The sequence below is a fragment of the Arctopsyche grandis genome, chromosome 12, assembly GCF_051622035.1.
Source record: "Arctopsyche grandis isolate Sample6627 chromosome 12, ASM5162203v2, whole genome shotgun sequence".
Lineage (NCBI taxonomy): Eukaryota > Metazoa > Arthropoda > Insecta > Trichoptera > Hydropsychidae > Arctopsyche > Arctopsyche grandis.
Genome location: NC_135366.1, coordinates 938,388 through 963,251, shown reverse-complemented (window position 1 = coordinate 963,251; position 24,864 = coordinate 938,388). Strand labels below are relative to the sequence as shown.

The window sequence follows — 24,864 nt, the reverse complement described above, 5'->3', positions numbered from 1 at the left end:
ATAAAGAAAAAAAAACAGTATAGAAGAAACAATAAGGGGATTGTAAAAAAAATTAAAATAATAACTTAAAAATTGGAAGATTGTATTGTACACATAATCATTTATATATATAAAAAAAACTAGATCGATACAATCTCACTATGCGTTCACATTTTTTTTCTTTCAATATTTCATACATACATATATTTTATATTATGCATATACATTTATTAATATATATATCAACACTCAAAAATTGAACATCAATAATATATGACCTTAAGGAATATAACATAATTTATTTACGTTAACAATTACAATATATACAGAAGTGATTTCATTTGTTTTTTTTACATACATATTTTTGTTATTGTATTTTTCTTTTTTGTAAAATAGCTTTTGTATAATATACATATCACAGTCTTATATTAACAGATATACATAATACACACACCGATAGAACAACAAGCGTATTAAGAAATTGTCATATACAAATACATGCGTGTGTGCTTTTGGATAGCGAGCGACACACTATCTTCACAACAAACGGAAACGATCCAACTCCAAAGTTTCCGACAACAACGACGGAAGCACATTCACATTATTCCTCGACAACCACTCATGAATAAATAAAGATCTATTTTTTATTTCATTTAATTTAAAACAACATATTTATGCATCATATATTTATATACACAATGGAATGTTATTATCGTAATAAATATACATATATGTAAGTGTATTGAATAATTTAAATGCCTCCAAATATTAACATATGATTACAATAACTTCACGGTGTGTATTGCCACCTAGTATCGTAAGGAGGCTCTGGCAAGCAGAGCCAAAGCGCGTGCTAGGCGGGTAGAGCGTCTGGCCTGGTGGCCGGTGGAGGAACCGCAGGGGCTACGCCCTCCTGCTGATCGCGTTGTTGCCTCCTCCGTTGCTTGCTCCACAGCTCATGGCAGTCTTGCCACGTCGGCAATTCCGGAGCGGGCATCCTGAAAACACATTTCATTCATATTTTAATAAACCGATGATACACTTAGTGTGCGGTCTACCTTCACATATCTACTTTAGTATGCGATCTACCTTCACATTTTTACTTTAATATGCGGTCTCACTGTCTCAGTTCTTGCGTGTGACAGTGACACTGAATAATACCGACCCTAACAACCTAATATTAAATGAATAGCCTAACCTAACCTGACTCTTTGCCCGCGGCAATAAATATAGCGAACAAGCCCTGTGCGCAGCAAATTTTTCGCCAATTTGGCAATCAAGTTTTCGACCTTAAATACAGATTTTAATATTTACTCAAGTAACCAGATATGTTAATTAACACAAAGTATTATTTTAAATAATAAAATACATAATATATCTCGTAGTTTTGGCTTAATTGTCAAATAATCATTCTTCATACAATTGAGACGTATCGTCGCCATTGTTCAACAGACGTGACGTCACATAAACGAGGTTTCAGTATGGTTCCACAAAACCACTAATTTTGACTGGTATATATTCATTTTAAGCAAATTGAATAGATGGCATTCAACTCTCAGTAATATATTCAACCAATTTTGACCCTTAAAACAGTTGAAATAGACGCATATAAGGCTCAAAATCCCGTGCAAAGTTCAGAAATTCTACGGAAGACAACCGCGCTACAGACTTGTCGCCCAAAGCTTTCATAGAAGACGGCCGCGGGCAAACTATAATATTGATAAAATAAAACTTAAAAAAAAAAAACATATCTTATCAGCCAACACCTATTTATATAAGGGTAAGGTTAAGTTAGGTTAAGTTAAGGTTGGCCTTATTCATTTAAAATAAGTTTTTAGAGCCGGTATTTTCTTCGCTGCCGACGATATTTTGATAGAAATGCTTATTATTATAATAATAAACAGGTCGTTGCTACGATACAAATAAAAAAAAAATTGTCGACCGCGATTCAAAGGTAGATCGCACGCTAACGTAGACTGAATACTAAAGTCGATAATCAGTAAACAAAAATTACAGATATCGACAGAGCTGATTGACTACATACATAGCTTCCATCAGACCAAATGAATAGATCTTTATTATATATACAATATCGAAACGTACTGTTCGGGAACAACGTTCTTCAACCAGGCGCTCTTGAGAGCCTCCTCTGCGGTGATCCGACGATCGGGATCCAACTCCAACATCTTGTCGAGGAGATCGAGCGCGGGCGCCGGCATCAGACTGAACTCCTCACGCACCCGCCTGCGATGGATCTTCTTTGGTTTGAGCGTGTGCCACAACGGCAGCTTTATCACCGACGGCCAAACGCCCGGAGTGGGCGTGCCGCACAAACGAGATATCAACTCCAGCTGAATCACTTCCACACCGGCCTGCAACAACAATCCATCATCATCATCATCTGAATCAATTCACACAATTCCGTCACGAAAAAAAAAAAGAGCATACCTGAAACAGAGGATGTTTCAAAAACAACTCTCCCAAAATACAACCACAACTCCACACGTCGATCGCAGGCCCGTATCGTTCCTCGCCGAGGAGCAGTTCCGGAGGACGGTACCAGAGCGTGATCACCTTGTTGGTGTATTGACGTTGACGATCGTCGGCGTTGTACAATCGGGCTAAACCGAAGTCGGCCAGTTTTACTTCGCCCCTACAATTGAAATACACAATATATATAACAATATATTTATGTATTATATATCGATAAATAAAACAAAGCATACCGGTTGTTCATTAGAATATTGCTGCATTTGATATCTCTATGGAGGAAATTTTTTTTATGGCAATAATTCAGACCGTCCAACAACTGTCTCATTATGCTGGCATTATGGGACTCGTTGAAGTCTACCATCTTCGACTCCAACAGTCCCATCAAGTCGTGATCCATATATTCAAACACCAAGTAAAACGAACCTTTATCCTGAAACATTGTGAAATTTCACATTGAAATATAATGTTATAATGAAATATATATTGTGTATGTCCATTTGATTTGATTATAAAAAGGCTGATACAAAGTAGTGATGTTTTAGTCTAAATTCTATATAAAAATAAGGAAAAATTGCCTTCACTGCCGAAGCTTAAGAGGGCTGGACAGCAGCACCTTGTCCATACAAACGTACTATACTTCTCCCTTCCTCATTTATGGCACTAGAGAAATTATTTTTTAATATGCTATGGATATCCTCCATTGGGGTGCATCTATCGTTTTATTTTTTTGATTAATGATTTTTTATAGGACATAGGAGCCGCCAAACATCTATAAAATCGCCTCTTTTTTACACCCACGAAACGGGTCCAGCGTGCTTATTTAACGGTCGATTTAAAAAAAAATACGCCGATAGATGCACAGAAAGTATCTTTCTCATACCGATGATGATTTTTTTTTTAAAATTGGTCCAGTTTTGGAGGTGAAAATAGTAGAATACGAAACCTCGATTTTGTCAATTTAAAATACGTTTTATCTGGTCGAAGCGCAACTGTCGCATTCACTCAATATATATATTGATATATATTGTCGCATACATTCAATATATATATCGAAGAAAGGAACTGTAACAAAATTAAGGTTTCGGGTGTACAGCCCTCTTAAGCTTCCTGCTAGAAGTCGAAGTCACCAAAAAAAAAATATATATATTTATACGTAATACGTAAACAAATGTTTTCGAATGATCGTTTCACATTTTTAAATGCTCACTTTATAATACCAAAATATTTTATTCGCTACACGATACGAATTTGTTTAATGCACCGAAAATAATGCAAATTTTTAATGCACAAACATTCTTTTTAAGATACAAAGTATTTTTCTCAATGTACAGTTAAATCGCACCCAAAAAAAAAAAACCACCTGTGCCGATTCTTTTTCCAAGAACGATTACACACAGACAAATGTCACACATTAAATAATAGATCTTTATTGTATCAATCAAATTCAGTCTTTTTAAAATCAAAACTCACATATATATGTAGAACTGAATACAATACCTTTCTAAAATCTAACGCGTCCTGCTTATCGGTAACAATTTCTCTAAGATTAACAATATTCTTATGATTCAGCTGTCTTAAAATTTTAATTTCTCTAACGGCCGTAATAGGAAAGCCTTCTTTTTCATTCTCCAGGCGCACTTTCTTGAGAGCCACCAGTTGCCCAATTCGTCTGTCGCGTGCTTTGTACACTTGTCCGTAAGTACCTTCACCGATTTGAGCAATCACCTACGATAAAAATCAGTATTATAACAACAATAACAAAATCACCGTTACTTACGTACATACAGTAAGATGCAGAGAAATCGCATCACTTTCAATTGTTCGATGTTTTCGATTTTTTTTTAATTACACGAGGCTATACACAAGTTTTTTTGGTTTTATTATTTGATTTCAACTATTTAACATGTTTTACGATTAAAAAAGATTATTTATATTTTTAAATTAAGGCGAGATACGAAATTAAAAAAAACATGCAAAATAGGGCATTTTTCTTATATGTGTGTTTCAAATGTCTCTAGCTAAAATAATATTACAGTATATATTTTTCTATGAATTAAAATACATAGGCAATGGACATATGACAACAGTAATATAATAATTACTAGACAATCGTCTTACTTCTATGATGGGATGGTACCTGCCGGCTGGGACAATACGACTTTTTTTAGTATGTCGTCAGAAATTTCTTCAAACCATACATTTTCAACAGTTTTTTTAACTCATAATTTGCCCCGGGGTGTTGTTTTTATTCCCTTTGCTTTATAATAGCCCTAAATATTCGATAGGTTGTAAGTCGGGGCTATTGTCTGCTCATTTTGTGATGAATATCTACTTTCTCTTTGTATTTTTATATTTGTAAAAAAAATAGCCGTCCAAACTTAATAAAATGCTATTAAATTTGTTTGATGATATCAATCACTTATTTTAAATACAATAAATATCATTTGTGCCCGATGATAATTTGCAAAATCGGCCTGAAATTTTGAAGTCGGTTGACTTTGAAAGATGTTGTTCAATAAAAGGCGGAAAAAAATTCTCAAATTTTTTTCATAGTCTATATAGTCTTCACTGTGCCATTGAAAAAACGTAGCACCCCCATGCCGTAATACGAAAAACATCCCCAAATCATTTGGCCGCCCGGTTTTCAACTATTCTAGAAACACACTGACAACTGAAATGTTCGTTCGGCTTTCTCCTCATCCAATTTATTCTGTCGGAATCGCCAAGATTAAACTTGCTTTCGTCAGTAAAGATTACATTCTCCCAATCATCTTAAGTCCAAATTTTGCGGAATTTTTCGCAGTAAAACCATCTTTTTCCATATAACTGCCGTTAAAATGGGTTTAGGGTCACTAAAATTACCAGACAATAGTCCCGACTTACAACCTATCGAATATGTACAGGCTATTATAAAGCAAAGGGAATAAAAACAACACCCTGGGGCAAATTATGAGATAAAAAAACTGTTGAAAATGTATGGTTTGCAGAAATTTCGGACGTCATACTAAAAAAAGTCGTATTGTCCCAGCCGGCAGGTACCATCCCATCATAGAAGTAAGACGATTGTCTAGTAATTATTATATTACTATTTATTGTTGTCATATGTCCATTGCCTATGTATTTTAATTCATAGAAAAATATATACTGTAATATTATTTTAGCTAGAGACATTTGAAACACACATATAAGAAAAATGCCCTATTTTGCATGTTTTTTTAAAATTCGTATCTCGCCTTAATTTAAAAATATAAATAATCTTTTTTAATCGTAAAACATGTTAAATAGTTGAAATCAAATAATAAAACCAAAAAAACTTATGTATAGCTTCATGTATTTAAAAAAAATCGAACAATTGAAAGTGATGCGATTTCTCTGCATTGTATAATTTATTTATTTATTTATTTAATAGTTTTTGGACCATTGTGGCATTACAGGAAGAACCTAATGCGCCACAATGGCCTACATTTGAAAAAGATATAAAAACATGATATAAAAACAAGTAAACTGTAAATAAAGGAAAAGCAAAAGCAGAAAACATGGTAAAATAAAATAATAAAAAATGTAACAAAAGGAAAATAATACATCATTCAGAGAGAAAAAAAAATAACAAAAGTGTAAAAATTAAAAATAAAATCCATAAATCCCATTCTTTGTTTACACTGAACAAAATTAAAATAGTATATAAAAATGTACAAAGGAGAAAGAAAAAGTAAAATAAAATAAAACAAAATATGAATAAAAAATAAAATCACAGCGAGGCCCAAATGGAAGAGAGTAGATTAAAATTCCACTCATTCATCACATTCAAATTAAGAAAGTAATGATGAGCGCAGGTTACCAGATAAATATGTTAAGATAATATCTGATAATCTACGCTCCCCAAGGTGTAAAATATCACATTCAGGGACAGCAGCAACGATTTCATTGAGAAGTCGAATAGCTCTTGGAATAGGAGCCATTCGAAAAAGAACTGTGCGAGCAAGCAGGTACAACATAAAAGAAAAAACTACAAACCTCAAACACATCGACACACCTCTCGCCCCAATCTTTTCCGAGCGTGTTGATGGTGGACCTCGAACTCCGCCTGCGCAGAATTCTCGGCCTCCTCTTCATTCGGAGCGTGGCGGAGGTGGAGGCGGAGGTGGAGGCGGCGGAGGCAGCGGCAGCGACAGCAGCAGCAGCGGCAGTCGACATGGACGATGAGGCCTTGCTGATGTCGTGGTTGTGTGGAGGCGTGCAGATGAGATCCTCGTCGCCGCTCAAGTCTTCCGAACCCGGAATCACTAAAGTGAGTCGAAACGATCAGAGAATATACACACGTATATATATATATATATATATAACATTTGACAAAAATTGTGTATTATATGTACCAGGCGGCATCGGCAAATTCATGATGCCAGACTTTCGAGCCGGTTTCGTCGGCGCGGGCGGCGAGGGAGATCCGCTTATCGGACTCTGCAGCAAATCGGCGGCCGACACGTTGGGCGGCATCGGCAGGCCAGTCAGCCCGCGAGGTCGGGAGCCAGCAGACGTGGCAGTGCTGGTCCGACTTCTATACACGCCCTCTACGACGCTTCCATCCACCTAAACAACAAACACAAAACACAAATGAAATGAGTGACCAACCAATAAGACAATTTAAACACTCCATATTTACACGTGTGTATTTCTAAACTAAATCTTAAATGCTGCGTTTTTATATCTTACGATGGTATACTCTACGTGTACATCATTAAAACGGGTTTGGTGCATCATCCGCTCTAAAATTGCCAGATTAACAGAACGGCAGCTTTAAACGTAATTCTCGTTTTCTCGGGCCAACCCTAACTTAACCTAACCTAACCTGACCCTTAAATAAATAGGTGTTGGCAACTTTTTTTTTTGAAAATACTGATGAAATAAAATTAAAATAAAAAAGATATCTTAGCAGCCAACACCTATTTATTGAAGGGTCAGGTCAGGTTAGGTTAAGTTAGGGTTGGCCCTATTCATTTAACCCTTTGCCCGCGTCACCAAATTTAGCGAACATGCCCTGCACGCGGCTGCTTTTTTGCGGATTTTGCTCTCACGTTTTCGACTATAAATATAGGTTGTAATATTTTATAAATTATTTTAGCCTATATTGAATTTTTTTTGACTACTGCCATCTATTGAATTTGGTAAAGTATACATTTAGTAATATTTTCAACCAAGTTATAAAATTTTAACACAATAGACGGCTCATATACAGGTTGGAACTTCCAAGACATCTATGCGTGTCTCGCGCGCTGAGGGCATGTTCGCTAGGACATGTATAGTAGTCGTACGCGGTGGAAAGGTTAAGATTAGGTTGTTAGGGTCGGTATTATCTTCGCTGCTGACGATATCTTGATAGAAATGCTTCAACAACATTATGGGGCGGCAGGAAAAACTTGACTTGACAATTATTAGGAAAATACAGGTCTCACTATTGATCACGATTCGGAACTTATCGAATCCTCCCTTGTTAAAACCTCACCTGAAAGATCCAACTCAATGTTAATAATTGCATCTGTGCACATCGAAAGGTTACCCGTCATCTGGTGTGCAATCTATCATTCGAGAAGACGAGAATTGCATTTAAAGCAGCCGTCCGTTAATCTGTCGTTCAATTTGTCTGACGATTTTTGAGCGGATGCACCGCATCCATCAAAACTGTATTAGTGATCAATAGTGAGACCTGTATTTTCCTAATAATTGTCAAGTCAATTGAAGATAATCTTTATTTTGAAAATTATGTCTAAAAGTTGAGTATGCTCAACATACTCAACATTCTTATTCACAATAATTGAAAAATATATGTTTCTATTATCGATCCTTTATAACCTTATGATAAGAACGTAAAATAATTTCTTTATTATTATTAAATTATACTAGTGTTGTACCCGATGAAATATCATCGCATGGGTTGTTGGCATATTAAGTTATTAAATAGCTATGGCGAAATTGTAAAAAAAAAAGTTTTTCAAAAACAAACCTCTTTTTTAGTTTTGTATATAATATAAAGATATATGAATTATTATTTTGAATAAAAATACCAATAGCACTAAACACATATATTAGCCAGCAGCATAGCTCGGTCATTAAGCTTCTGCCTAACACCAAGAGGCGCCGGGTTCGACCCCATGAGCTGACCTCGATTGAAAAGAATTTTTATGAGTATATCTGTAGTGCTGCTGGTCAGACCTGGATATTTGTGACTCCAGGTCGATCGTTTCCTATCAGAGTTTGCCAATTTTATCTGATTTCATTGTTGTTGAAACGATTCCCAATTAAAAACTTACTACCTACTATATCACCACGATTTGAGTATGATTAATGTACAATTCATAGATGTCTCGTTAATTTGCGAGTTTTCAGTGCCTCGTAATTCAGCGACTTGTATAATAAAAATGCTGTATCGTTTGTAATTGGCCAGGAAGGCGCATTGGGGTTTACCTGTAAGGACTTCCTGGTATAAAATGTAATAAAAAAAAACAATGATAATAAACTGATCGAATCGGTGTCTACAAACGCGTGGCGATTAAGTGGTTTTTATTTCACAGTTATTGGCAACGGGAGAGAAAGAAGCCCAATTCGTATTGGTCAGCCAAGATGTTCCGACAAATAGGAATTTGAAACATGAATAAAATAGGCCATCGTGAGATAAAAATCACTACATATGCACATACTCGAATACAATAGAGGCCGACACGTACATAATACATACGGTTACCTGACAACTCGTTCACAGATTTTCCGTAAACCGAGGATGCGCTCCAGGCATTACATATACGGTCATCTCTTTCTCACCCCGTCTGTTCACCAAGATCTCGTTTACTATGCCATTACGTATGCAGCCATCTCTTTCACAGACCGTCTGTTATCGGTGAACAGACGGTTTGTGAAAGAGATGGCCGCATACGTAATGGCATAGTAAACGAGATCTTGGTGAACAGACGGGGGTGAGAAAGAGATGACCGTATACGTAATGCCTGGAGCGCATCCTCGGTTTACGGAAAATCTGTGAACGAGTTGTCGTGTCACCAATACATACTATGAGACGAAAACATATGATAAATCAGACTCGAACCAAGAGCTGATTGCGAGGTCGGTGTTTAGTTATAAACTGACAGCCTCGATACAATAAGCAAATTACACGTGTTGTTAACAAACTAAAACCAGTCAATCTAAATTTGTATTCATCCGATATCAATATAAATCGTATACAATTAGTACATTAATAATAAAGCGACAATATATTCCGTGGAAATTGTAAGCACATACAAAACAATAAAAAATATTGACAATAATAAATAACATAGACGTGCAACGAGCAAATATTAAGCATACATATACATATGATGTGTAGACAATGATAGTACCTTGACGATTGGCGGCAAAGGGGTCCCGCCGACGTGAGCGAACGACGCGTTCACATCCTTGACGTTCTCGACTATTCCGTTACTACTATTATCCTTAATGACAAAGTCGGTCTGATCGATGCCGACCCTGACGGAGTCGAAGTCGGGCGGCGGTCGCAACGGTTGCGTGTTCGAGGCGTTCGGCATCGGTATGTCGACGAGGTCGAAATTCTGTACCGTCAGATGGTAATCGCCGTTGGCGTTCGACGCCGAAGACGCACCTGGCATCGAATTGCTTTCGGACGTGTCCTCGGTCGACAGCGTGGTAACACCCTGAACGTTGCCGTCCTGCTCCTCCTTTTTGTCGAGGATTTCCTGCAGTTTCTGTTTAAAATAAACACCTTTAAAATTGTATATACACATACATATATCGCAACCTTGGAACCCAAAGGTGACATGTCCGTGCGACGGTATACCGATATTTTACTATTTAAATCGGCCTTTCCTGATCGGGGATCCACACTTAACACATAACACATAATAAATGTCATATTTACAGTGAACTTATATGCTTGAATTTTGGTGCCACTTTAGTATGCAGTCTACCTTCACATATCTACTTTAGTATGCGATCGACCTTCACGTTTTTACTTTAATATGCGGTCTCAGTTCTCGCGTGTGACTGTGAGACTGAATTATACCGAGCCTAACAACCTAATGTTAAATGAATAGGGCCAACCCTAACTCAACCTAACCTAACCTGACCCTCAAATAAATGTGTTGGCAGCTTTTTTTTGTGAAAATACTGATGAAATAAAATTAAAATTAAAAAGATATCTTAGCAGCCAACACCTATTTATTGAAGGGTCAGGTTAGGTTAGGTTAAGTTAGGGTTGGCCCTATTCATTTAACCCTTTGCCCGCGTCACCAAATTTAGCGAACATGCCCTGTACGCGGCTGCTTTTTTGCGGATTTTGCTATCGCGTTTTCGACTATAAATATAGGTTGTAATATTTTATAAATTATTTTAGCCTATATTGAATTTTTTTTAACTACTGCCATCTATTGAATTTGGTAAAGTATACATTTAGTAATATTTTCAACCAAGTTATAAAATTTTAACACAATCTTCTTCTTCTTGTTAATGCCTTGTCTGCATCCGGACGTTGGCGACCACCTCGTCGATTATTTGAATATATCCGCATCGGTCTTCAGCGGCTCGGAACAGCTCTTCGGCGCTCATATCGGTCCACATGCGCATGTTTCGAAGCCAAGATAACTTTTTCCTGCCAATCCATTTTTTTCCTTCTGTTTTCCCCATGGTTATCAAACGGAGAAATTCGTATTTTGGACCCCGTATCATGTGTCCGAGGTACTCCATCTTTCTCCGCTTGATGACAGAAACAAGTTCCCTGCCTCTCCCCATCATGCCGAGGACAGCTTCGTTTGATATCTTTTTGGTCCACGGAATCTTCAGCATACGCGTATAGACCCACATCTCAAAAGCTTCAATGCGGCTGATCATCTTGGTTTTCAGAGTCCACGTCTCACATCCGTGTAGTAATACTGTCCAGACGTAGCTCTTCGCGAATCTCAACCGCGTATGAAGATTGAGATGCTTGTTTGTAAGCGCTGCCTTCATTTTTATTACAAATGCTGTTCTAGCCATCTCGATGCGGATTCTTAGATCTTCATCTGGGTCCTTCTCTTCATTCAGCCAGGTACCCAGGTATTTGAATCTTTTTACTCTTTCTATCACCTCTCCATCCAAGGTTAGATTCCCGGTGTCTGTTTGCATTCTATCTACTATCATAAATTTTGTCTTCTTTAGATTTATGCGCAGACCTCTTCGATTGCTTTCTTGATGTACACGGTCTAGAGATCTTTGCAGGTCTGCTAAATTTTCAGCGACTAGTGCCGTGTCATCAGCATATCTTATATTGGTGATCGTCTCGCCGCCCACCTTGATGCCCTCCGCCTCTTGGAGAGCATCGTGGAAGATAGATTCGGTGTAGGTGTTAAAAAGAGTAGGTGATAGGATGCATCCTTGCCTGACGCCCCGTTCTATAGGAATCTCATCAGTGAATTGATCATCGACACGTACTACTGCAGTCTGATTCCATTAACACAATAGACGGCTCTTATACAGGTTGGAACTTCCAAGTTCTGAGGGCATGTTCGCTAGGATGTATGTATAGCATGTATAGCAGTCGTACGCGGTGGAAAGGTTAAGATTAGGTTGTTAGGGTCGGTATTATCTTCGCTGCTGACGATATCTTGATAGAAATGCTTCGACAACATTATGGGGCGGCAGGAAAAAACAAAAATTATAATGAACAGGTCGTTGCTAAGATACAAATAAAAAAAATAATCGACTGCGATTCAAAGGTAGATCGCATGCTAAGGTAGACCGCATACTAAAGTAGCACCTGATTTTTTTTCTTATATATGAAATGATATTTAAACACTTAATCGCCAAGCGCGCTTTTTCGTGTTTAAGTCTACATCTACAACATCTAGACATCCAAAAATATTTTGTGATACTAATGAAATTGAAAAGTCACTATTTTTCCATAGTTCAATATTCATATATTCAAGAGTGTCAAGGATTGACACCAAACACAAACATAAAATAATCGAATCGGTCTTATATGATCACATGATTCAAATCACACGACTCATCTTAAGAGTGATTTAGCAAATTTCAAGTAATTTACATTTAAAATGAAGCAATTGTCACATTCAGATGAAATGTTGGATAGAACAAACGTTGCAAGCGTTATTAAAATTAAATAACACATAACATAAATACACAGACGCTTATAACCCTGTTCGCTGCAACATTTCAAATATGGAATTCCATCATCTTGTTTGTGTTCGATGAGTCATCTCCGACACGGACATGTCATCTTTGCGTTCTGAAGAACGCAACATCAACTCACTCTTATCACATGTACCAAAAAACAAACATATTACTTACTGTCTTCAAGTACGAATAGATATTTATTTGTAATATAAATATGCATATTTAATGTGTATATATATATATATATATATATATATATATATATATATATATATATATATCGCCCGCAAATCAAAAGTTAATTGTTAACATAGAAATCATGCATACTTTTTAAATCAAATGAACACGAATAATAATGCAAAACTAATCGAACGCATGGTCACCTTGGCACGTTTGTGTTTGTCTTTGACGAGCTCGGCAAACAGACTAGTGTCGTTTATTTTCTCCTTGAAGTCTATCCGTCTTTGCAAGAGCGGCGCCGTGGAGTCTGCGACGCTGCTCCTCGACGACCTGCAAATCGACGATTGCTTTTAATATTTGTTTCTAACGTATGTGCATATATATTCAAATTGTGATTTTGTCTGTCTTACCTATTGATTGACGGACTTCTATGCTTTGGTTTGTGACGCGGAGGACTGCTGACCGAGGAACGTCGCCTGGACCGAGATCGTCTGTCTGACGAGCGGCGACGCTTTGATCCGCGACTACTGCTGTGCGATCTGCATAAAGAACAATAAAAAAAAAGAGTGAAAATCCTGAATACATTTCTCTATAATGTCTTTTCTGTTGAAAGCCCGCCATGCTGAAAATTTCCAACTAGAATTATTAAGAAATCCAATAGAAAGCGGGTATAAAAATTGTAGCTAATCCAAACAACTACGGCCGAGGATTTCGAGTTTTGTAAAGGTGTGTTTAGACTCTCTAATATATCTTGCAACAATATAAAATACAAAAAATAAGTCTATTGATGAATGTATTTTTCCAAAACTAGTTCTATCTTTTTCATTGTTGTTAAAATGTAATGCTCACAACCTTCCATCGAGAAATTCTGCTATGGTTATAAATTCAGAAATTCCAGTGTAAACCAGTCTTTATAAACATTGATACAGATTACACGACCCATGTTCAATGCATTTTTTTTTCAATGCTACCTGGAAAGGCTTAGCGGGTAGTATTCTTGTTTATTTTTTACATACTCAAAATACAACGCCTATCGGCGTATTTCAGGCTCATGGACTTGTTGGCAAAATGCCGATCGGCGTTGGTCAGCATCCAAAGGGTTAATTAGCCCTTTGCCCGCGTCACCAAATTTAGCGAACATGCCCTGTACGCGTCTGCTTTTTTGCGGATTTTGTTATCGCGTTTTCGACTACAAATATAGGTTGTAATATTTTTTTGAATTTTACAACCTATATTTATTTTTTTTGACTACTGCCATCTATTGAATTTGGTAAAGTATACATTTAGTAATATTTTCAACCTAGTTATAAAATTTTAACACAATAGACGGCTCTTATACAGGTTGGAACTTCCAAGACCTCTCAATGCATGTCTCGCGCGCTGAGGGCATGTTCGCTAGGACATGTATTGTAGTCGTACGCGGTGGAAAGGTTAATAAAATATAATAAATTCAAAAGCACTATTTGTACACGTATATTTTACTTATAGATATAGTTTTGTGTAATGATTTTTAGAATCTTTCAAACTTTAACGACAATATGTGTCAAATTTTTATATTCAGTCCTAGACTTATTTCAATCTATGAAACATCACCTTTGCATTTTAAGAATGCGATAAATGTATGTAAATATACAAAGGAAAATATTATTATTATCAAAGTAAATTGCTTTATAAAAATTAATTTATAAATCACATACAAAAAAAAACTAATCAGGTAAAAAATTGCTCAATATTATCAATTTCAATACACATCAAAAGTAACATATACCTTCTAGAATGCCTAACCCTGTCCCTATCCCTCAGAGAACGATGCCGTCGATGCTCCTTATCGCTGGTTCTATGCGAACGATCAGAATGCTTCCGACGAGGACTCGAATGGTGTACAGGCGAATCTGAAAACAAAAAACAAAGATGACAAAACCGATCATCTGAGGAGACGACTACCGAAACAATTGGACAAAATTTTCACACCATTTACAACCATGGGCGGCGGGCTCAAATGATGCTGTCTCCAATACTCCCTCGGACTTCGACTAGATTCCTTCACACCCGAGTATACGATATCCGGATCCGAGTCGATGGGTACGACTGCATAGTTAGACGGGGGCTGCAGAGGCGTGTGAGGCGAAGAAGGGGTGATTCTTCTCCTGCAGACATACACAAATGTGAGAAGAGGCGTTCCGATGCGGAAACATTATTAAATGGAAAGAATTATACCTAGGCGACAGACTAATCGGTGGGGTTTTCGGCGGTGAGTAACTATTATGACTGATATCGCTGGCGTTGGTCAGCCGCCTCGGCGGCAGGGTCTGCTTGATCAGCGGAGGCGTAGACGAGGATATCGGGGAACATGAACCGTTTTTGTGCGCGTGCGATTTATTCCAACCGCTCGTTGGCAATTTGTCGTAGGTGAGCTCGGAGTTCGAAGCCACGCGACTATCGTTGCCGTGGAGGCGGTCCGGAGAGATCAGATTATCGTCGGGCGAAACGCTGTCCAAACTAGCGGTCCGGGACCGGTGTTTGGATTTCTTCTTGTGCTTCTTCTTGTCCCGTTTGCGCTTGTCCTTCCGCTTGCGTATTTTGATCTCGTCGTCGTTGTAATCGTCTAGAGAGGAGAGCGGCACCCGAGACGAGTTGCGGTCGTGTTTCTTGGACCGCGACGAGCTGTAGTGGTCCCTCTGCGACACGCTGTTTACATACTGGTCGTGTCGGTCGGCGTACAACTCCCGTTTGATGAAGCTGGACGAGTTGGAGTCGGACCGTCCGCTGGCCTCGCTCTGGATCTCGCCGGCCTCCGGTCCCGACAGGTCTTCCGAGCTCACGTCCGAGTATTCGACGAGGGGTTTGACCAACGACGAGACGGATCGGTCGACGCTGCCGCTGTTGGCCCGCGATCTGTGCTTTCTATGAGATTTTCTGGCATCTTTGTACTTGTTGCTTCGGTGTTTCGAACGACGCCTGTCTCTAGAATGTTCCATCACACGATCGTTTCCACTAGTCGGCTAAAGTCTGAAATGAAAAATAAAAACAAATATTATATAAAAAAAAACGTCAAGGCCAAAATGTTCATTAATGAAATACACCATCGGGGTGCATAGTGGTGTGACACGACACGACATAGTATATACATATGTCACAGTGAAATTATATTTCAAATTTTGTTCGATTATAAATTTATCTATTTTTTTTTTATTTCATTCACCGACTTCCTTCTTCTACATTATCTTGGGTACCAATCTTTCGTCTACCATTCTTCTATCTACATGAATCGCCCAATGCCATTTCAATTTCTTCATTCGCTCTACAATATCAACTACCCTTTTCATTGCACGTATAAACATGCATGCATGTATGTTTACTTGAAGTGTGCGTGCATTCGCACGGCACATTTCAGGTATTGTTTCCTAACGCATGCGCGCTTTATGTGTTCAAGCGTTGTTGTTTATTTTGTACTTGGTTGTGTACAGTGTGGTTTTTTTTAATAGAACAGTGATGTGCGGTTGTTCTTATGCGATATTCATGAACAACCGTCTCGTTCTCCGACGAAAGGGTCTCTTAGACTGTATTCGTTGGGGGGGTGGTGGCCTCATGTTGAGGGCTTTAACGGTCACATTCCTTGACCTTTAAATCGGGCTTAGTACCCTTTTCATGCTTCTCACCCACATATTCCGTTTTCTGTCTCTTCTTGTAATGCCGAACTTAGAGGGTTCCATACTCTGTCGAGCTGTATGTAGCATTCTGGACTTACAACATCACCGTTTCACATCCATACATCATCACTGGTAAAACATATTGATCAAAGATCTTATTCTTCAAAAGTGGCATTTTTTATTTCGAAAACCAGTGTTCATACATAATTTCATATTTACAAGAATTGTAAATATATGTTTGAGCTCTTTTTCCTTTTATGTACATTAACATTAGAATAATATAAACTATGATTACTAACAAAATTAAATTAAAATTGTAAAATAGAAAATGATCACTAGATCAGTAGCTATTAACCCTTTGCCCGCGGCAATAAATATAGCGAACAAGCCCTGTACACGGCACCTTTTTCGCGAATTTGAGTTTTCGACCTTAAATACAGATTTTAATATTTACTCAAGTAACCAGATATGTTAATTAACACATAAAGTATTATTTTAAACAATAAAATACATAATATATCTCGTAGTTTTGGCTTAATTGTCAAATAATCATTCTTCATACAATTGAGACGTATCGTCGCCATTGTTCAACAGACGTGAACATAAACAAATAAATAAGTAATATAAACGAGGTTTCAGTATGGTTCCACAAAAAACTAATTTTGACTGGTATATATGAATTTTAAGCAACTTGAATAGATGGCATTCAACTCTCAGTAATATATTCAACCAATTTTGAACCTTAAAACAGTTGAAATAGGTGCATATAAGGCTCAAAATCCCGTGCAAAGTTCAGAAATTCTATGGAAGCTTCTACGGTGAGGGAGGGTTAAAAGTGTGGTACTTGTTGGTTATGCGGGCCCATCTGAGTATCGAGCATACACACTTACACTAACACATATAAATACACGGCATTTACATGAATGGTCTCTAGGTGTCGCAAACAGTTTTTGTAAAGTGGCAGTATACAGTGATTGGCGTATAATATCGATAAAAATCGAAAATGCATCACCAAAATAATTTTATTATAAACACCTAGAGGCCATTCACCCAACTGCTGTGTATTTGTATGTAAGTATGTATATTCGATGCTCAGATGCGCCCGAATAACCAATAAGTGCCAATTATTCAATATCTTCAGCAGAAACACATATTTCCCGGTACAAAGTAAGAAAAAATATAAAATAAAGTACAAAATTGAAATAATGTTTGTCACATTGCATATTTATTATCAATAACATAGATATGCAAGTCATATAATACATATATCATTGTATGCATGTAATAATATTTTCACAAAATCGTAAAAAATACAATAACACTTTAATAGTACATAAGTTATGAATAATTTCATTTTTTCACACCGTAGGGGTACAAATATTTTATCTATCTTATCTATATATGTACATACGTATATAAATTATTTTTGTATTTTTCATAGAGGTTTGGTGATTATTTCGCAAAAAGCTTAATCTCTTACGCAAGTCGCTAAAATCTCGATCACGGAACATCTGGCACCCAAAAACTCCCATCAATCGAAAGTGATCAACGCGAAATATTGTACTAACTCGAGTGCCAGGTGTTCCATGATCGAGATTTTAGTGATTTGCGCGATATCGCTTTTTGCGGAATAAAACGTTTACCTTTCCTTGGCTATAGTGTTATTCAAACTTTTCAAATCAGGACTAAAAATATGATTTATTAGATGGGTTTTAAAAGAACTGAGATTCAGCTACCGACTAATAATCGAGTAATTATCCAATCTGAAATGAATAACTTTATAAATCGTATCATCACAGCAATGATTTGGCTACAGTTACAATTACATTTCGTTTCAGTTTTTCATTGCATTTTAGTAAATAAATACAAAATTGTTCGTGTGTTTTGGAATACGTATATATTTTCTATTAATGAAAATTTATATTTTTTAGACGATCAAAGTAGTTGTCAACGTCATGTTATGGACAGCGAAACTTACAGTGATATTATTAAAGACCTTGCATTGAATTATATCGTAAATTTTATTCAGTGAAATTCGAGATTGCTGAAAACTCGAGATTTTGCGAGAAAATCGGTAAGGTTACCAATTTGTTGGAACCGTTACAATAAAAATCAGATAAATCGGCAAACTCTGATAGGAAACGATCGACCTGGAGTCACAAACCCAAGGTCTGGTCAGCAGAAACCAGTGGGATTCAAAAACCCGTGACCACTTTGTTCAAAGCATTATATGCTAACCACTAGTCTATTCTGCCGGTTATAGCCAGCAGTTTGGCTTAGTGGTAGCGTATATATTTAGCACCACTGAGGTCAAAGGTTCGAGTCCTCGCCACTGCTGGTTAGATTTGGGGGTTTTGTGACTCCAAATCGATCGTTTCTCTATCAGAGTTTGCCAATTTTATCTGATCATTGCTGAAACGGTTCCTGAAGATTGGTATTAGATCTAATCCTGTTGTCACAAAATCTGCCTGTGTATAATTTGTAATAATTATACACAGTAATCTGAAATCTATAGATATCTCTATAGACATCTCTATAATTTCGTATTTATTATATGTATAAAAATTGTATACAAAAAAAATCTAAAAATAATCCATAGATGTCTCTATGATTATTATTTCTGATTAATTGTTATATGCTATATATTCTGATTGTATATGTATGTATTACTGTATTTCTGATTTCTGATTGTTTATGTATTCTATATTTCGTTAACGTACACCCGTCGCATTGGAGCAAAACTGTAATGGCGAGTGTATATTGATTTGTAACAATAAAATAAAATATCGTATATAACAATTTTCTAATGCGTGCGTGTGTGCGAGTAAAGTACGTATTGATTGATGTTCACAAACATGTTTTTTTCCTCTTGTAATCGTATATTGTGGAAAGAGACGCGGCATAGTATGAGTATTGCGCATGCGCGATGCGATGCAATGTACTCATCGATGCGATCGGCCTACAAAATTTTAAATTATTAATTAGCCAACACCTATTTATTAATAATCAGCCAACACCTATTTATTTAAGGGTCAGGTTCGGTTAGGTTAAGTTAGGATTGGCCCTATTCATTTAAGATTAAGTTGTTAGGGTCGGTATTTTCTTCGCTGCTGACGATATTTTGATAGAAATGCTTCGAACAATAAACAAGTCATTGTTACGACACAAAAAAAAAGTCTGCGATTCAAAGGTAGATCGCACGCTAAGGTTGACTGCATACTAAAGTGGCACCGAAATAATTTAATAAAAATAAAGAAATTAACTTACAATGTTACAAAACATTGCACGAATGCGACAGCATGCCTGGCACTTGTAAGAACAAGTCATTTGAACGAGATATTTATATAAATAAAAGACAATCATATTTCAATTTTATTAAAAATCTAGTCAATAATTGTGTTCGTATAAAAATAGAATTTTCATTGATTTTAATATTCACAAATGATTGGTTTTCGCGCTACATTGGCGCCGTCCACACACACGATATCTACATGCGATATTTCCATATCCAGTTCCCGTATCGCAACCTGTGGTTGCTATTTAGGAACTGGATATGGAAAATATTGACAATGTCGTATGTAGATATCGTGAGTGTGGATGGCGCTATTGGGTCGACTATCGTAACATATGTATGTATGTGAGATGGAGTAGGGATCCCAAATATTCGTCGACTTCAACTATTCGAATATCGAATAGTAAATCAAGAGCTATTCGAATATTCGAAAATTAAAAAAAAAGGTAATTACATACTAAGCATAAATTTGAATGAATCGTATTATCATAGTTGCCATTGAATTCCACCGCGTTTTTACTAACGATAATTTCAATTTTTTATTTTCTTTTTTCATTATGATTTCTTGTAAAAATGTATATTTCGCCGGTGACTTCTTAAATATTCGTATCATTTTTCTGATGTTTTCTAAAATTTCGTAGAGATTATTATCGATCGAAAAGTGATTTTCTTCAAACATTTCCGTATTTAATGAATAAAAATCCGTTTCTTCACATGTACTGAGGCACGTACCAATTTAATGCTTTCGTCCCCTGTCGCCAGGGGCATCAAGCTCCTCAACCAGATTTCTATTGGATTGGATCTGTTTAATCTAAAATATACTGATCTGGTTGAGGTACTATTTAGTTTGAGATCGTAGCAACTTGTAACATATTGCATTTTTATATTCATATTTTTACATTTTTATATTTTCAAATTTTTATATTTTTATGTTTCATATTTTTATATATTTATCTTTCATATTATTATTTTTCATTATAATTTTATTTCTCATGTTTTTTTTTATATTTTCACAATTTTATATTTTTATTTTTACAATTTATATTTTCATATTTTAAGTTTTCACAATTTCGTATTTTTATATTTCATGTTTTTACAATTTTGTATTTTTATATTTGTTTGATCCATATTTGTCTTTTAATTAATATATAATATTATTATAATATAATAATAATTAATTTCCTTTTTATATAACCATAGTGTCGCCTTGGAGTTGATCTGTAAAGTCACTATGGCAAATTTGTGAATAAATAAATAAATGTAGATATTTCATCTTCTTCATTATCTTCACTTTCATCACAATTATCCCCATTATATATTTAATTTTCTTCATAATCGTCGGCTTCTTCGTCATCACTCTTTTCATGTTGATTTTGTGTATTTAGTTTATAAAACAATATATATATATATACGAAAAATATTCGAATAGTTGATGAAATATTCGAATAACGAATGGCTGAAAAATCAGACGAATAATTCGAATACTCGAATATTCGATTGGGATCCCCAAGATGGAGTCGTGAGAAAATTCATTGTTCTTGTTTTTAAGAGCTTTTATTTAATAGTTTTATTGTTAAAATTTGTTTTAAAAATATTTAAAATAATTCATCATCACTCTGTTTATGGAAATTGTTATAAAAAAAATTGATAATTTCTAAATAAATAATTATACGCATATTTTATTTGAAAATAATAAATTGTCTGTTATGTAATAGCAAGCTATACTAACATACATATGTAAATTTTATTTAAATAAAATAAACAAAAGATGGTCGAATAAAAAAAAAATCAAAAGATAGTTGAATAAAAAAAAAACAAAGGATTCGAACAAATGAATTAAACATTTATTATTTCAAACTGTGAGGCGCACAAGTGAGACGACTTTTTCACGATCGTCCATCATCAGTGTGCTAAATCATCGGCGCGAGATCAACTTTCGAGGTTATGTCGCCGACTCGGCCAAAAATGTGCAACAATATTTAACGTGATTAAAATTTATTGTCAACACGCGAACGGCCGCAAGACAACACTTCGAGGACACAAATAAATCGATAGAAAAATAATTAAAAAAAAAACTATAATAATAATAATAAAAGAACAATCTAGAAACGACCCGGGTTCAACACACTTCCGATCGCAGATATTTTCCGCTGTCAAACGCTATCGATCACACATACGCACCGAAAAAAATGGACGACGACATATTCCGAAGTCATGTTTTCCGTTCACGCCGGATCACAATTACCAAAAACGCGTGCGTACATTGTGGCGAAAAAACAAACAAACAAATGGCGAACCGACGAGAAGTCAGACCTGGGAATGTCGGCTGCCGGGGAGTGGGGGGGTGAGGAGTGGGGAGCGGGCGGAGGGGGGGCTCCGGTGGCGGTGGGGCGGGGAGACTAACCTGCTGCGCGGGAAGGGGGCGCCTCGGCTGCGGCCTGTCGCCGGGCGGGGCTGCGCCCTCCGAGTCTGGAGCCTGGAGCTCTGGAGCCCTGGAGCCCTGGAGCCCTGAAGCCGTGGGGCCCTCGAGCGATCGGCGACGGTCGTGCTGAGCGGTGCGGTAGAGCGGTAGCGGAAGCGGTCGAGGAAGCGGTCGAGGAAGCGGTTTCGGCAGCTCGATGGCCGTGGGGCGCAAAGGAGGCCCCCGCGAGAGGACACGTCGTCAGGCTCGAGAGAGTCGAGCGGAGACGCCCTCGGATGAGCCCCTCTGGCTCTCCTTCATTCGGATTTAATTTCGCTCGAAACCAGCGCTATTCATTTTCATCCGCCATTTGCTTTTTCATCATTACATCTGTGAGCGGTGCGGCTCGGCTTCCGCCAGGCTGGCCAACGCATTCGCTCTGCGGCTACCGCCTACCCCCTCTCCCACATACCACCTACCACCACCCACCACTCGTACAAGCGTCATTTTTCATTCATTTTCAGCCTATGACTTCAACTTGGGTTCACGAGATGAACTACTTCTGATGAGGAATGTTTTACCGCACGATTGTGATATAACTTTCATTAAATTGTAACTACATGTATGTAAGACCGAGACCAGTGGCGTAGACAGGATTTTGTCAAGGGGGGGGGTTTTGACAGGAAAGGCAAGATAATTTATATTTAATTAATATAAAATCACAACATATAAAAATAAAGTAAATACGTAATAAACATATGGTATGAACAAAATTCAAATAAAATAAAAATAATGAATACTTTAAAAAAGTACGAAATTCACAGATCCAATCTTCGCGTATTTATCTAATATTTTTTATGCACTAAAATGTCCCTATGAATATCTAATAAAGCAAGTCCATTTTGTCGATTTTCCGACATCGTATTTCTTAAATATGTTTTTAGACATCGTAGTGTGGAGAAGCTCCGTTCACTTGTTGCTGTTGTCACCGGAAGTGTTGCTAGAATTTTTAGAAGTATGTAAATATTGAAGGATTGCAAATTGCAATTGCAGCTAGTGCGTTATTTGGTCGATTTTCACTAGTACTTATATACTGCCACCACATTTCCAACTCTCCAGTTAGAATGCAAGGCCCACAAAATATAGCTTGGTTGTAAATTTCCCCCGAAGTCTTAATCTTATTTTTTAAAAAACTTGATGGTTGAGAGCTTTTCCCATCAGGAAGCAAACATTGGAAATTTTCAAGTATATGTTTACGTCCTAAAAATCTGTCATGGATTTGGGATAGAAAGCTATCCAAAAATGGTACAAACGATCAATTGCGACAGGAGTGGGATATTTTGCTGCCGACTGCACTCCGCCAAGAGGGGGGTCCAGACCACCTGGACCCCCCCCCCCCCTTCGCTACGCCACTAACCGAGACAGTCCCGGCCGATTTGTCATTTTTGGTTATTTGGGAGAAATAAAAAAAAAGGCAACATGGATACTCGGTTTCGAATTGAGTGGAGTGAATTGATGTTTGTTTTCAGCGTATTGCTTACGAGTGTTTTGTACTGTACATTAATTTAATTCAGCCCACAATATGTAAAAAAAATTGTGTTTACGGATGAATTAAAGAATTGAAAAAAACTGTGATCATATTAACAAAAATTCGTATTAAAAAAATTTAATCTAATATATAATTTCGAAAGAGACTTTGTATGTATGTATGTATATATGTAACCTTCGTTGGTTGGTTCGTAAACAACACATTCGATTCGATTTTTCTTCGATTCATAGAATTCGAAAGTCCCAGGGAGGCCGTCGGATTCTGGTATACATATAATTTCGAAAGAGACTTAGTATATATGTTTTTGTTCGTGACAGTCAATTTAATAAAAAAAAAAAACAAATGAGTATTCAAATAAATTTATATAAAATAAAACTATTGTTTATATTGCAAATACTGAGCGAAGCCGGGTAAAACCACTAGTAGCTAATAAAGAAACGGCTTTTGCATTTCATGCTGCTATTCAAGATCCCAACTTCAAGTTTGAATTAACATCGAAATTTGTTGAAACAAAATCTAGACAAGTCGAAACAAATTGTGAAGCCTTCGTTATTAATGTGATTTAGCCATTGTTGTTTCTACAACTTCGTGAAGATTTAAACTATAAATTTAAAACATGAAAAATATTTAAACTGTGCATGTGCTGTACAATATTTTATACCAGAATGTGGAGTAAAGGTTTAAATTTTAGGCTTTCAATCAGTTGAAATTGCAAAATTCGGTGCATGACAAACCATTTAATGTCAGAATATTGGAAAACAAGTATTAATTCATTTGGTCTAAAGAAAAAGGTAGCAGGGTTCAATCAACTGTGAAGCTTTAATGCGCTGCAAAGTAAATTGTGAACCGGGTTGTAATGAATTTTTTCAATAACAAATAATTTTTAAGGAAATTTCACTCTATTGATAAATATTAATTATTTTTTATTAACCACTCCATTACTTAGCTTTTTCCCCGTCAAAAAATTGTTTTGAATCATAAATACTTCTCTTTCTATTTCGAGCAAATTCTTGAAACTGTCCCGGTTTGAGAAAAAGTATTATGGTAAGGTATGTAGGTAACATCTCGACTAGGGATTGCAATTTACCGTCAAATTTCATGAACCGGTAAACGGTAAATGATTTTTTTATATGACTATCGATATTTACCG

The 24,864-nt window shown here is 36.6% G+C and overlaps 1 protein-coding gene across 5 annotated transcripts; it reads right to left on the bottom strand.

The window, feature by feature from the left end:
• Nucleotides 1-62: 62 nt before the first annotated feature.
• Cdk12 (Cyclin-dependent kinase 12) lies at nt 63-22,663 on the bottom strand. 5 transcript variants are annotated; one of them, XM_077443523.1, is made up of 14 exons: nt 22,169-22,663; nt 15,040-15,831; nt 14,794-14,969; nt 14,591-14,714; nt 13,233-13,361; nt 13,026-13,152; nt 9,858-10,220; nt 6,846-7,059; nt 6,487-6,755; nt 3,970-4,197; nt 2,706-2,902; nt 2,428-2,632; nt 2,083-2,351; nt 63-977 (listed from the first exon to the last, which is right to left on the bottom strand). In XM_077443523.1, exons 2-14 carry the CDS (start codon nt 15,798-15,800, stop codon nt 833-835), a joined length of 3,207 nt encoding a protein of 1,068 aa, XP_077299649.1. In that variant the 5' UTR covers nt 15,801-15,831; nt 22,169-22,663; the 3' UTR covers nt 63-832. The 5 variants fall into 5 exon arrangements, with proteins under 5 accessions (XP_077299649.1, XP_077299652.1, XP_077299650.1 ...); XM_077443526.1 differs by having other exon boundaries at nt 6,487-6,737; nt 22,169-22,645; XM_077443524.1 differs by lacking the exon at nt 22,169-22,663 and adding an exon at nt 21,946-22,107.
• Nucleotides 22,664-24,864: the final 2,201 nt, after the last annotated feature.

Coding starts and splice junctions, on each gene's coding strand:
- Cdk12 (XM_077443523.1), bottom strand. CDS start 15,800: ATGGAACATTCTAGAGACAGGCGTCGTTCGAAACACCGAAGCAACAAG. Junction 14,970..15,039: donor CCGATTAGTCTGTCGCCTAG/GTATAATTCTTT, acceptor GTATGTCTGCAG/GAGAAGAATCACCCCTTCTT. Junction 10,221..13,025: donor ACAAACACAAACGTGCCAAG/GTGACCATGCGT, acceptor TATTTTAAACAG/AAACTGCAGGAAATCCTCGA.